The sequence below is a fragment of the Scyliorhinus torazame genome, chromosome 1 (genome assembly GCF_047496885.1).
Source record: "Scyliorhinus torazame isolate Kashiwa2021f chromosome 1, sScyTor2.1, whole genome shotgun sequence".
NCBI classification, from domain to species: Eukaryota; Metazoa; Chordata; class Chondrichthyes; order Carcharhiniformes; family Scyliorhinidae; genus Scyliorhinus; species Scyliorhinus torazame.
In genome coordinates this window covers 149,750,592-149,763,984 of record NC_092707.1, presented here as the reverse complement: position 1 = coordinate 149,763,984, position 13,393 = coordinate 149,750,592, and the positions used below count along the sequence as shown (strand labels likewise).

Here is a 13,393-nt window from a genome sequence, read left to right as displayed (position 1 = left end):
AGATATCTGTTTGTCTTTCAGTGCCTCCCCATCTTCATCCCAAAGGCCTTTTTCAAGCGGGTGAATAAGGTTATTTCGGGTAAAACCCCACGAGTGAACAAACTGTTGCTGGAGCGCAGTCGGGAGGAGAGTGGGTTGGCGCTGCCGAACTTCTGCAGTTACTACTGGGTGGCCAATATAGCCATGATTAGGAAGTGGGTAGTGGGGGAGGGTTCGGCATGGGAGCGGATGGAGGCAGCGTCATGCAAAGACACCAGTTTGGGAACACTGATAACGGCATCTCTTCCGTTCTCGCCGGCCCGATACTCCACAAGTCCAGTGGTGGTGGCGGCTGTGAGAATCTGGAGGCAATGGAGGAGATATAAGAGAGTGGAGGGAGCATCGTTTTGGACCCCGATTTATAATAATCATCGGTTTGTACCGGGTAGGCTAAATGGTGGGTTCCGGAGTTGGCAAAGGGCAGGAATTAGAAGGATGGGGGATCTATTTATAGATGGGAGCTTTCCCAGCTTGAAAGCCTTGGAGAATAAATTTGAATTGCCAGCAGGGAACGGGTTTAGGTATTTGCAGGTGCGAGACTTCCTGAGAAAACAGGTGCCGGCCTTTCCGCTGCTGCCGCCAAGGGGGATACAGGATAGAGTAGTCTCCAGTGCCTGGGTGGGAGAGGGGAAGGTTTCATCTATTTACCAGGAGCTTTTGGAGGCGGAGGAAGCTCTGGTGGAGGAGCTTAAGGGCAAGTGGGAGGGTGAGCTAGGAGGACAGATAGAGGTGGGTCTATGGGTGGATGCCCTAAGCAGGGTTAATACCTCATCATCATGTGCCAGGCTTAGCCTGATACAATTTAAGGTAGTCCACCGGGCACACATGACAGTGGCTAGGTTGAGCAGGTTTTTCGGTGTAGAAGATAGGTGTGCGAGGTGCGCGGGAAGCCCAGCAAATCATGCCCACATGTTTTGGGCATGCCCGAAGCTTAGAGGGTTTTGGCAGGGTTTTGCTAAGGCAATGTCCACGATGCTAAAAGCACGGGTGGTGCCGAGACCGGAGGTAGTGATCTTTGGAGTGTCAGAAGAGCCGGGAGTTCAGGGGGCGAAAGAGGCTGACGTCTTGGCCTTTGCCTCCCTGGTAGCCCGGAGTCGGATCTTGTTAATGTGGAGGGACTCAAAGCCCCCGAGTGTAGAGACCTGGGTTAGTGACATGGCTGGGTTTCTCAGTCTCGGGAAAATAAAGTTTGCCTTAAGGGGGTCGATGGTCGGGTTCACCCGGAGGTGGCAGCCGTTCGTCGACTTTCTCGGGGAAAATTAAAACGTCAGCAGATGCAGTATTCTAAGGGGGGGGGGGATTGTTGTTGTATTGAGATGGGGGGGAAATGTTTATTATACCATGTTGATGTCATTGTCTATGTTATTTTTATAAACATTTTCAAAACCTTAATAAAAATATTTTTTTTTTTAATTTAAATCTCAACTGTTTACTTTAAATTCTTTTTTGTAGGTAGATTATATATCTTCCAGATTGTGGGATATTACTAAGAGTTTTCATTGACACACTGGAACGATTTAAATATCTGTATAATGCTCTATGGGATTCTACAGTTAGCTGTGTTCTGAACAAGTCATGTTCATGCTTTCTGTAGTGTTGGTGATGTCACCATACTGGAAACATTCTTAAAAATCTCACTGATACTTCTCCTGTCCCCAAGTTACCACTAAATGCCAGTGGTAACCTCGCACATGCCAGGTGCACACTAGATGGTCGAGTGGCATAAGATTACGCGCACAATCACTGGTTTGCAGGTTGAAAACCATTCCTTAGGTGGAACCTATTAACATGGATCTTACTGACTAAGATTCGTGATCATTCTGCAGCAACTTGTTTACCAAATGTTGAAGGATTCTGGTAGAATTAATTGAAAATCAGCGTCACTAAGTTTGACTGCTAAAATCAAGTTTCATCATTACTTCTTCCTTTAACTCATTCTTTTCTAAAACAGTGGAACTCCTTACCTCCCTTAGTCTTCTGCTCTTCCTATAACTCACAGGCTTTAAAGCCCAAGGTTGGTGTCACCTAATCGTTTCTTCCTGAGATACCTCATCCTTTCTTCTACTCTTTCCAACCTTGGCAGTGTATTGTACTATGGCCTGAAGCCCTTCACCTGGGTTTCCCAATAATAAAACAAATACAGATAATCTAGACACCAAAGACAATTGGAAGCAATTCCAAAAATGATTTGTGCGTGTTTTGCTGGATTTATTACTACAACATTGGTTAAAACAGTAAAGTCAATCGTGTGCATTATGTAGCAGCTGACAATCTCAAATATTTAATAGAAATACAAAAACAGCCACATTTGACTGAGAAATAAAGACAGAAAATATTATAAATTATTTCTGTCCCTTAAAGAGGAAAGATAGGTTTTAGCATTCTGACTAAGGATCCATCCTTAAATTTCAACCTATATTTTTGCCTTTCAAAGGTTGAAGGACCTGCTGTGTGTTTTGAATGTATTTTTTCTTTCCACATTGAAGTAAAAGCTTTGCTGCAAGAAATAAACAGTATAATATAAGCTCAGGAGAAGAATACCAAGCTTTCCCAAGCAGGGATTAAAAAAAAAAAATTTAGAGTAGCCAATTCAGTTTTTCCAATTGTGGGGCAATTTAGCATGTCCAATCCACATACCTTGCACATCTTTGGGTTGTGGGGGCAAAACCTGCGCAAACACGGGGAGAATGTGCAAACGCCACACGGACAGTGACCCAGAGCCGGGATTGAACCTGGGACCTCGGCGCCATGAGGCAGCAGTGCTAACCACTGTACCACCGTGCTGTCCTTCCCAAGCAGGGATAACAGGTACTTGTGACAGACTTACCTGCAAGACAGGGTGAATGACAACTTTGGAGTGCTCAGCTTTTACTTCTTCCTCTTCAATTCCTGTTGCCACAAAACTGAACCCTCGGAATAATTTGTGAGCACTGGCACTCGGAGGAACACCAGGAGAATCTGGGATCCAAAAAGAAAAGTTTGACATGAACGGAAAAAAATGATGCTTATATGGAAGGATAGAATATAGACCATACAGTACAGAAGGAGGCCATTCGGCCCATTGAGGCTGCACCGACCCACTTAAGCCCTCACTTCCACCCTATTCCTGTAACCCAATAACCCCTCCTTACCTTTTTGGTCACTAAGGGCAATTTATCATGGCCAATCCACCTATCCTGCACGTCTTTGTACTGTGGGAGGAAACCGGAGCACCCGAAGGAAACCCACGCAGACACAGGAAGAACGTGCAGTGTGGTAAACCACTGTATTGTATTGTACTGTTGTATTGTTACATGCCAGCGCACAAGTAGACCGACTCCGGGCCCTCCACAATGACCTCTGTCATCCGTTCTTTTCACTTTATCAAGGCTCGCAACCTACCTTACCCCATCGAGGAGGTCAGGACCGTGACCAGGGACTGCCAGGTCTGCGCGGAGTGCAAACCGCACTTCTATCGGCCAGACAGAGCGCACCTGGTAAAGCCTCTCGCCCATCTGAGCGCCTCAGCATCGATTTCAAAGGGCCCCTCCCCTCCACTGACCATAGCGTGTACTTCCTCAACATTGTTGACGAATACTCAAGATTCCCCTTTGCCATCCCATGCCCTCTGCCATCGTCATCAAGGCCCTGCACAGTCTTTTCACCTTGTTCGGGTTCCGCATCTACATCCATAGCGATCGGGGTTCCGCCTTCATGAGCGACGAGCTGCGTCAGTTCCTGCTCAGCAAGGGCATCGTCTTCAGCAGGACGACCAGCTACAACTCCCAGGGCAACGGATAGGTGGTGAGGGAGAACGCAACGGTCTGGAAGGCCGTCCTCCTGGCCCTACGGTTTAGAAGTCTCCCTGTCTCCCGCTGGTAGGAGGTCCTCTCCGATGCGCTCCAATCCATCCGGTCGCTCCTGTGCACTGCCACCAACGAGACCCCGCACGAACGTATGTTTGCCTTCCCCAGGAAGTCCACTTCCGGGGTCTCTCTCCCGTCCTAGCTGCCAGTCCCAGGGCCCGTCCTCCTCTGGAAGCATGCGATGAGCCATAAATCAGATCCCTTCGTCGAGAAGGTCATGCTCCTCGATGCCAATCCACAATATGCCTATCATGACACTGTCTCCCTCTGGGATTTGGCACCTGCAGGTTCCCCAGCGACCATCACCACCACCCCCGATCCTCCACCGTCTCCCTCCACCACTACCCAGTTACTTCAAGGTCTGGAACCCGCAGGCCCACCGGCAGCCATCACCCCCGCCCACACACCGCCCCCCCCCCCTCCACCGACTCAACTACTGGGTGAAGAAGAGGACAACACGCTCCCGGACGCGCATGTCTCGACACCGGTGCCCACACCACAGCCGGGACTGAGGCGATCACGGCGGAAAGTCAAGGCCCCCGACAGACTTGATCTTTAAACCATTTCACCCCCGCTGGACTCTGTTTTTAACAGGGGGTGAATGTGGTAAACCACTGTATTGTATTGTACAGTTGTATTGTTACATGCCTGGGCTTGTCCCTGCTGGCTCCGAACCACTGTAGTATATAATATGTGTATTGTGGTAAACTGCCACTGTACTATATGTAATGTGGTAAACAACTGCCTGCTGGCTCCACCTCCCCTCGGACTCGGTATAAAGGTGGCTAGTCTCCGCCGCTGCCTCAGTTTGGGATCCGAGGCCAGGAGGCTTTCTGTTTAGTTTATTAAAGCCTCAGTTACGTTCACCACTCGTCGCGTGTTCATTGATGGCATATCATGCAGACTCCGCACAGACAGTGACCCAGCGGGGAATCGAACCTGGGACCCTGGCACTGTGAAGCCACAGTGCTATCCACTTGTGCTACCGTGCTGCCCTTCAAAGTGGCCATGAACAACATGGCCACGTTAATAAGGAAGCTGGAGCTGAATGAGGGAATGTGTTTTTTAAAAAAGTTCCAGAAGATGGCGCCGGAGTGAGGCGACTGTCTGCGAGCTCTCCCCAACAGATCCACTTTTTACTTAACTTATACTCGTTCTAATCTTTAAAAATTTAATTCTATGACTAACATTACTAACCTCTCTCTTTTATCTTTTCTTGCAGGCTTGAACATTCTCCGAGGCCCATGGAGACCATTTCACCCGACCCGACCTGACCTCCACGACCTGGAAGTGGATCGGGCCCAAACCGAAAGTGAAGCCCCGACCTCGATTTGGAGCCGACCAGGACCTCGGAGCTCCCAACCCGGCCTAACAACTGACGCCAGCCCCCGGATCGCCTGGCCCAGTCCCCGGAGCTCCCGACCCGACGACGAGACCCGGTCCAACCCGACCCCGAGAGACCCGCCCAGCGACCCGACCCAGAGAGGCTAGCCTAGCGACCCGACCTACCTGGAGATGGAAGAAAGAAAAATCCACGTGGAGGTCCGGCCGGGCCTACTTCAAGACCCGACTCCAGGAGCGCCCAGGGAGGGAACAGACCATGGGACTCAGCCCAACCTGCCCCAGGAAGCCCCTGCCCACGACCCAGGACCCCCGAAATGGCGGAGACCCCGCACGAGGACCCGAACGCGCTGCAAGGTATTCCTGTGCTCGCAGCATGCCGGGACCCATCCGGATCGCAAAAATACCCCCCTAGCACCCCCTCTACCTCAACCAGCGCCCGGGACCCTGCCAGACGCAACCCCGGAAACGTAACCAGCGCCCTGGTCCCCGCCGGCGCCCTGGCGCAACCACCTACCTTCCACAAGGTCAGACTTCTCCCAACGGATTCCCAGTATCATTCAGCCGCAGCCGCTGACAGAGGAAGTGAGGGAAACGTGGTGGTCTACAGGTTAGACTGAAGCAACGCGGTTTCAAGACCCCTCTCCCCAGCATACTCCTGGCAAACGTCCAAGCGATCGAAAACAAGCTGGATGAACTTAACGCCAGACTTACCTCTCAGAGGGAGGTAAGAGACTGCTGTCTGCTCTGTTTCACAGAGATATGGCTCACCCCCGCCTCACCGGACTGTGCCATACAACCTGAAGGCTTCTCAATTCACCGGGCGGACCGCACCGCGTCATCAGGCAAAGCGAGGGGTGGAGGGGTTTGCCTCCTCATCAACTCCTCCTGGTGCTTGGATGTGGCGACCCTGGCGACCTACTGCTCCCCGGACGTGGAATACCTGACCGTGAAGTGCCGCTCATACGATCTTCCACGTGAGTTCACTTCAGCCATTATCACAGCGGTCTACATCCCACCCCAGGCAGAAGTAAGGAAGGCCCTGGACGAACTGTACACAGTTATAAACAACTACGAAACAGAACATCCGGAGACCTTGTTCATCGTGGCCGAAGACTTCAACAAGGCCAACCTCAAGGGTGTACTGCCAAAATTCCACCAGCACATCTCCTGTCCCACCAGGGGCGACAACACTCTTGACCACTGCTACTCAAAAATCAAGGGCGCCTACCGTTCCATCCCCCGACCGCACTTTGGGAAATCAGACCATAAGGCGGTGCTCCTTCTCCCGGCATACAAGCAGAAACTCAAGCGGGAGAATCCAGCTAAGAAGGTTGTGCATTGCTGGTCCGACGAAACAGAAGAGCTCTTACGTGACTGCTTAGAGACAGTGGACTGGTCCATATTTAAGAACTCAGCGACCAACTTAAATGAGTATGCCACCACCGTCACAGATATCATCAGCAAATGGGTGGATGACTGCGTGCCAAAGAAAGCAGTACGTACGTTCCCCAACAGGAAACCATGGCTCAATCACGAGATTGACTCCCTACTGAAGGACAGATTTGAGGCGTTCAAGTCAGACGACCCTGACCGATACAAGAAATCCAGGTACGACCTCCGCAAAGCCATCCGAGATGCCAAGAGAGAATATCAAACCAAGCTAGAGTCACAGACAGACTCTCGGCGATTGTGGCAAGGACTAAACAACATAACAGGCTACAAAGCGAAGCCGAGCAGTATCTCCGGCAGCAGCGCACTCCTCCCCTATGAACTAAATGCATTCTCTGCTCGGTTAGAGCAGGTAACTAACAATCCACTGTCGAGTGCCCCAGCAGCCCATAACTCACCCATACCCACCATCACAGCTTCCGAAGTCAGATCGGCCTTCCTGAAAGTGAACCCTCGAAAGGTGACGGGCCCGGACGGGATCCCTGGTCGTGCACTCAGAGCCTGCGCGGGCCAGCTGGCAGAGGTATTCGCGGACATCTTTAACCTGTCCCTACTCCACTCCGAGGTCCCCACCTGCTTCAAGAAGACCACCATTATACCAGTGCCAAAGAAGAACCAGGCAACGTGCCCCAATGACTACCGTCCGGTGGCCCTGACTTCAGTCGTAATGAAGTGCTTTGAGAGGTTGATCATGAAGTGTCTCACCTCCATACTCCCAGAACACCTTGATCCAGTGCAATTCGCATACCGTCGCAACCGGTCCACAGAAGACGCCATTTCCCTGGCCCTACACTCATCCCTAGAGCATCTCGACAACAAAGACTCCTACATCAGACTCCTATTTATTGACTACAGCTCCGCCTTCAACACCATAATCCCAGCCAAGCTCATATCAAAGCTCCAAAACCTAGGACTTGGCTCCCCACTCTGCAACTGGATTCTTGATTTTCTGACCAACAGACCACAATCAGTAAGAATGAACAACAACACCTCCTCCACAATAGTCCTCAATACCGGGGCCCCGCAAGGTTGCGTACTTAGCCCCCTACTCTACCCCCTATACACACACGACTGGGTGGCAAAATTTGGTTCCGACTACAAGTTTGCTGACGATGCGACCATAGTGGGCCGGATCTTGAATAACGACGAGGCAGAATACAGGAGGGAGATAGAGAACCTAGTGGAGTGGTGCAGCGACAACAATCTCTCCCTCAATGCCAGCAAAACTAAAGAGCTGGTCATTGAATTCAGGAAGCAAAGTACTGTACACACCCCTGTCAGCATCAACCGGGCCGAAGTGGAGATGGTTAGCAGTTTCAAATTCCTAGGGGTGCACATCTCCAAAAATCTGTCCTGGTCCACCCACGTCGACGCTACCATCAAGAAAGCACAACAGCACGTTTACTTCCTCAGGAAACTAAGGAAATTCGGCATGTCCACATTAACCCTTACCAACTTTTACAGATGCACCATAGAAAGCATCCTATCTGGCTGCATCACAGCCTGGTATGGCAACTGCTCGGCCCAGGACCGCAAGAAACTTCAGAGAGTCGTGAACACCGCCCAGTCCATCACACAAACCTGCCTCCCATCCATTGACTCCATCTACACATCCCGCTGCCTGGGGAAAGCGGGCAGCATAATCAAAGACCCCTCCCACCCGGCTTACTCACTCTTCCAACTTCTTCCATCGGGCAGGAGATACAGAAGTCTGAGAACACGCACGAACAGATTCAAAAACAGCTTCTTCCCCGCTGTTACCAGACTCCTAAATGACCCTCTTACGGACTGACTTCATTAATACTACACCCTGTATGCTTCATCCGGTGCTTATGTAGTTACATTGTATACCTTATGTTGCCTTATTATGTATTTTTCTTTTGTTCCCATTTCTTCCCATGTACTTAATGATCTGTTGAGCTGCTCGCAGGAAAATACTTTTCACTGTACCTCGGTACACATGACAATAAACAAATCCAATCCAAAAGTGAATCTGATATCATAACTCCTTCTGATGGCTCAGTGACAGCATCTAATGGGACTGAAAGACATAAGATCCAATCTAATGGCCTTATCGCGCCTGACTTGGGACGCAACGAGATTGTTAAATCTCGCAAGAGGCCTCTCGTGAGATTTACGATGCTTGTTACGCCTCACGAGATCTAACAAAGCATCACGATCTGGATCTCGCCTTCACTGGGCATGATCCAGATTTGCATATTCAAGTAAAGCAGTTAAGCTCCCTGGAAAGTGTCTCTGCTGGAGTTACCCAAACAACCTCACCACGGAGACTACCCCATGGCAAACGTGGACCAGGCATAATGGCACGGGGGTGGGGGGTTCTCCCAGGCGATCGGGGCCCCCTGGTGGTCGGCTCTGGGCAGGGCGGTACCCCGGCACTCCTGATACCACCTGGACACTCTGGCAGTGCCACCTGGTGTCACCCTGGGTGCAAGGGCCAAGGTGCCTGGGTGGCATCATGCCTGTGCCAGGGATCGGGCCCTGGGGTGCCCTGTTTTTATGAAACTGGGTGGGGGTGCTCAAGGACCCCCTAATTGGTAAGTTGGGGGGGTCTTGAGGCCACGGTGGGAGGTCGGTAGATCAGGGAGCCGCTCTTCCTGCACTGGCGAGCTGAGCTCATTAGTGCAGGAAATGGGTCTAAGTGCAGCCACGGAGGAGCATTACTCGCCGGGGCCCGAAAAGAAGCAGAGTCCCGTTTAATAGCGGGCTCATTCTTGGCGCTGCAAGCACCATGCTAAACGTGCCCAAAACAGGATTCTGTTTTTGTCCCATTAAATTGTGCCCATAATCTGAAGATCCCAGGTTAGATTCTCAGAATGTACAGAGTTAGTTACAAAAACTATAGTTGGAACGTTGTAATTGGCTTCCCTGTATCAGTGACGGAGAGGGATAAAGGACAAAGCAGCCAGAGTTCCTGCTTTCTCTTATTGAAAACCAGACGCTGGGTGAGTCTAGGAAGACTTTGGCCCAACAGTGATGCCCTCTTCATTTGAACAGTCTGTTGATGCCAATGTCTGTAGTCCCACAACAAACTTTTCACCAGCAACCGACACCATCACTCTTCCTGGATAAAATCCGGGGCCCAACCAGACTTTACACAACCTTGGTATCATCTCTGACTCTAAAAGTATCTCCCAGCCATATATCTGCACCATTACTGAGATGCCTATTTTCACCTCTAACATTGGCCAAGATGTGCAGAGGAATGAAATGTTTTTGTGCAGAGGGATCTGGGCGTCCTTGTACACAGGTTGCAGAAAGTTAATATGCAGGCGCAGCAGGTAACAAAAAAGGTGAATGGAATTTTGGTATTCATTGCTAATGGAATAGAGTATAAAAGTAGGGAAGTGCTGCTGCAACGATACGGGCAGCAGCCCATTTGGGCAGCGCGGTGGCATAGTGATTAGCACAATTGCTTCACAGCTCCAGGGTCCCAGGTTCGATTCCCGGCTTGGGTCACTGTCTGTGTGGAGTCTGCACGTCCTCCCCGTGTGTGCGTGGGTTTCCTCCGGGTGCTCCGGTTTCCTCCCACAGTCCAAAGATGTGCAGGTTAGGTGGATTGGCCATGCTAAATTGCCCTTAGTGTCCAAAAATTGCCCTTAGTGTTGGGTGGGGTTACTGGGTTATGGTGGAGGTGTGTGATTGGGTAGGGTGCTCTTTCCAAGAGCCAGTGCAGACTCGATGGGCCGAATGGCCTCCTTCTGCACTATAAATTCTATGAATAATCCGTGAATTCTATGATATAGGGCATTGGTGAGACCGCATCTGGAGTACTAAGCACAGTTTTGGTCCCCTTACTTGAGGAGATGTAAATGCATTAGAGGTGGTTTAGAGAAGGTTCACTAGATTAATTCCAGGGACGAAGGAATTGTCTTATAAAGAGAGATTGGGGCAGTTTAGGCCTATACTCGCTGGAGTTTAAAAGAATGAGAGGCGATGCAGAGTAGATGTTTCCCCTTGTTGGACATTCTAGAACGAGGGGCCATAATTTTAGGATAAGAAGTAACAAATTTAAAACTGAAAAGAGGAAGAATCACTTCACTCAAAGGGTCGTGAATCTGTGGAATTCTCTACCCCACAGTGCAGTGGACACCGGAACACTAAAGAAATTTGAGGAGATAGTTAGGTTTTTTAAAAAAAATTCCAATTAAGGGCCAATTTGGCGTGGCCAATCCATCTACCCAGCACATCTTTGGGTTGTGGGGGTGAGCCCCACGCAGACATGGGGAGAATGTGCAAACGCCACATGGACAGTGACCCGGGGTTGGGTTCGAACCCGGGCCCTCGGCGCCATGAGCAGCATTGTTAACTACTGCACCGCGCCACCCTTATTGATAGGTTTTTAATTAATAACAGGATGAAGGGTTATGGGGAGCGGCAGGAAGTTGGAGAAAATATTCAGGCATTAATATTTCCTCCAATTGCAAGTCTTACAATCCCAGTTGATGTTATAACTGGATGGGAAGATTCCAGAATAGAACTTCAGCTCACAGGACCGTTAATTAGTTTTAACAGCAAGGAACAAAACATTTATTAAACATGGAAAGGTGGATTATTATACAATATTCCTTTACTTCCCCCTTATCTTCACAATTAAACACAAATTTTAAGATTAACATGGATTACAAAGTACATTTTAAGCTACAATAGTCGCATTAACACAGTCCCTTTTAAGCTCACAAGATGTTATAACTGGACTGGAAGACTGTGGTAGGACACGCCCCTCTCTGAACCCAAGTGAATGTCTGTGCGGTTTCTCCTCCGAATCCCCCCAGATGATTCTTATACCTTGAGCCACCTTGTCTCACTGTACTCTGGCTTCCTGATTTGAGTAATTTCAAATTCTGCTTTCAAAAGTCACACTTTCAAATCTTCTTTTAAATTATGCTTTCCCTCTGCTGCTTCTATCAAGGTTTCACTTTCAAGTTTTTAACCTCTCCCTACAGATTTTCTTTGTCTTAAAGCCTTTGGGGTGTGGCAGGAAGTTGGAGATAAGGCCGAGATGAGATCAGCCATGACTGTATTGAATGGCGGAACAGGGGGCTGAATTGCCTACTCCTGGTTCTTATGCCCTGCCTCAACTCATCTGCTGCTGAAGCCCTTAATATGCCTTTGTTACCTCTAGACTCAGCTATTGCAGTGGACTTCTGGTTGACCAAAATTGTGTGCTCAGCAAACTTGGGGTGAACAAAAACTACTGTCAGTGTTCTTAATCGCAATAAGTTCAGTTCATCCATAATCCCTACATTGCATCTAGTTAAGCAATGCCTCCTTTTTAAAGATCTCATTCTTGTTTTTAAATCTTCCCATGGCCGCACCCCTCTCTATCACTGTAATTTCCTCCAGCCTCACAACCCTTTGAGGTATCTTCCCACTTCTGCCCCAATTTTAATTGCTGCACCATTCATGGTCTTGCTTTTAGCTATTTGGGCCTTAAAGCTCTGGAAATCTCTCCCTTTATCTCTACCCATCTCACCTCTCTAGCCTCCTCTTAATCTAGAATAGAATCTAGATTAAGGTACTCTTCCTACACATTGACCACACTTTTGTCCATCTGCACTCATATCACTTTGTGGACCTTTGTGCCAAATTCTGTTTTACAGTGCTCCTTGGAACATTTAGTTAAGTTACTGGTACAGCATAAATACAACAACCCCGCATTCATTCTCCACCCCGGCCGCTGGTCCACCCCCCTTTCCAAGACCACATCCACCCAATGTGGCACATGACCCGACATCGCTATCGCAGAATACTCCGATCCCTTGACTCCAGCCGATAACATCTTTCCTACTACAAAATAGTCCATTCTTGAATATACTTGTGCACCAGGGAAAAAAACGAATACTCCCGCTCCCTTGATGCAAAGACCTCCACAGGTCCACTCCTCCCATTTCTCTCATAAGCCCAGTCAATGCCACCCCCCCCCCCCCCCCCCCCCCGCCCCAACCCCGACTGGGCAAATGAGCACGGCTGTGACCTGTCATCCTTGGCTCTTGCACCATATTCCAATTCCCTCCTACTATTAGCTCGTGTGTGTTCAAGTCCAGGATGGCACCCAGCACCCTCTTTGCAAATCCTGCATCGTCCCAGTTGGGGCCGTATACACTCACCAGTGCTATCAACCTCTCCTCTAATGCCCCCGTCACAATCACATATCTACTCCCCTGGTCCGCTACCACCATCTCCATCTGAAACTCCACCCTCTTGACCACCAACACCGCTACCCCCAAGCCCTACTATTGAACCCAGAGTGGAATACCTGACTCACCCAACCCTTCCTGAGCCTCATCTGGTCCTTCACCCTCAGGTGGGTTTCCTGCAGCATCGCCACATCAGCCTTTAGATTTTTTAGATGGCCAAACACCATCGATATCTTCACCGGTCCTCCCAACCCCCTCACATTCCACGTTACCATTCTGACCAGGGGTCTCTCACCCCACCGCCCCTCCTATCCGCCATCAACATCAGCGTTTGATAAGGTTCCCCAAGCGTTTGATAAGGTTCCCCACGGTAGGCTATTGCAGAAAATACGGAGGCTGGGGATTGAGGGTGATTTAGAGATGTGGATCAGAAATTGGCTAGCTGAAAGAAGACAGAGGGTGGCGGTTGATGGGAAATGTTCAGAATGGAGTTCAGTTACAAGTGGAGTACCACAAGGATCTGTTCTGGGGCCGTTGCTGTTTGTCATTTTTATC

The 13,393-nt window shown here is 49.7% G+C and overlaps 1 protein-coding gene across 3 annotated transcripts in view; it reads right to left on the bottom strand.

Moving 5' to 3' along the window:
• Positions 1 to 13,393, bottom strand: part of rps6ka1 (ribosomal protein S6 kinase a, polypeptide 1) — a 491,911-nt gene that overhangs the window by 92,507 nt on the left and 386,011 nt on the right. For all 3 annotated transcript variants that reach the window (XM_072501006.1, XM_072501007.1, XM_072501008.1), the window contains one exon: positions 2,867 to 2,997. In XM_072501006.1, coding sequence (XP_072357107.1) covers positions 2,867 to 2,997 — 131 coding nt within the window. The remainder of the gene's footprint in view (positions 1 to 2,866; positions 2,998 to 13,393) is intronic.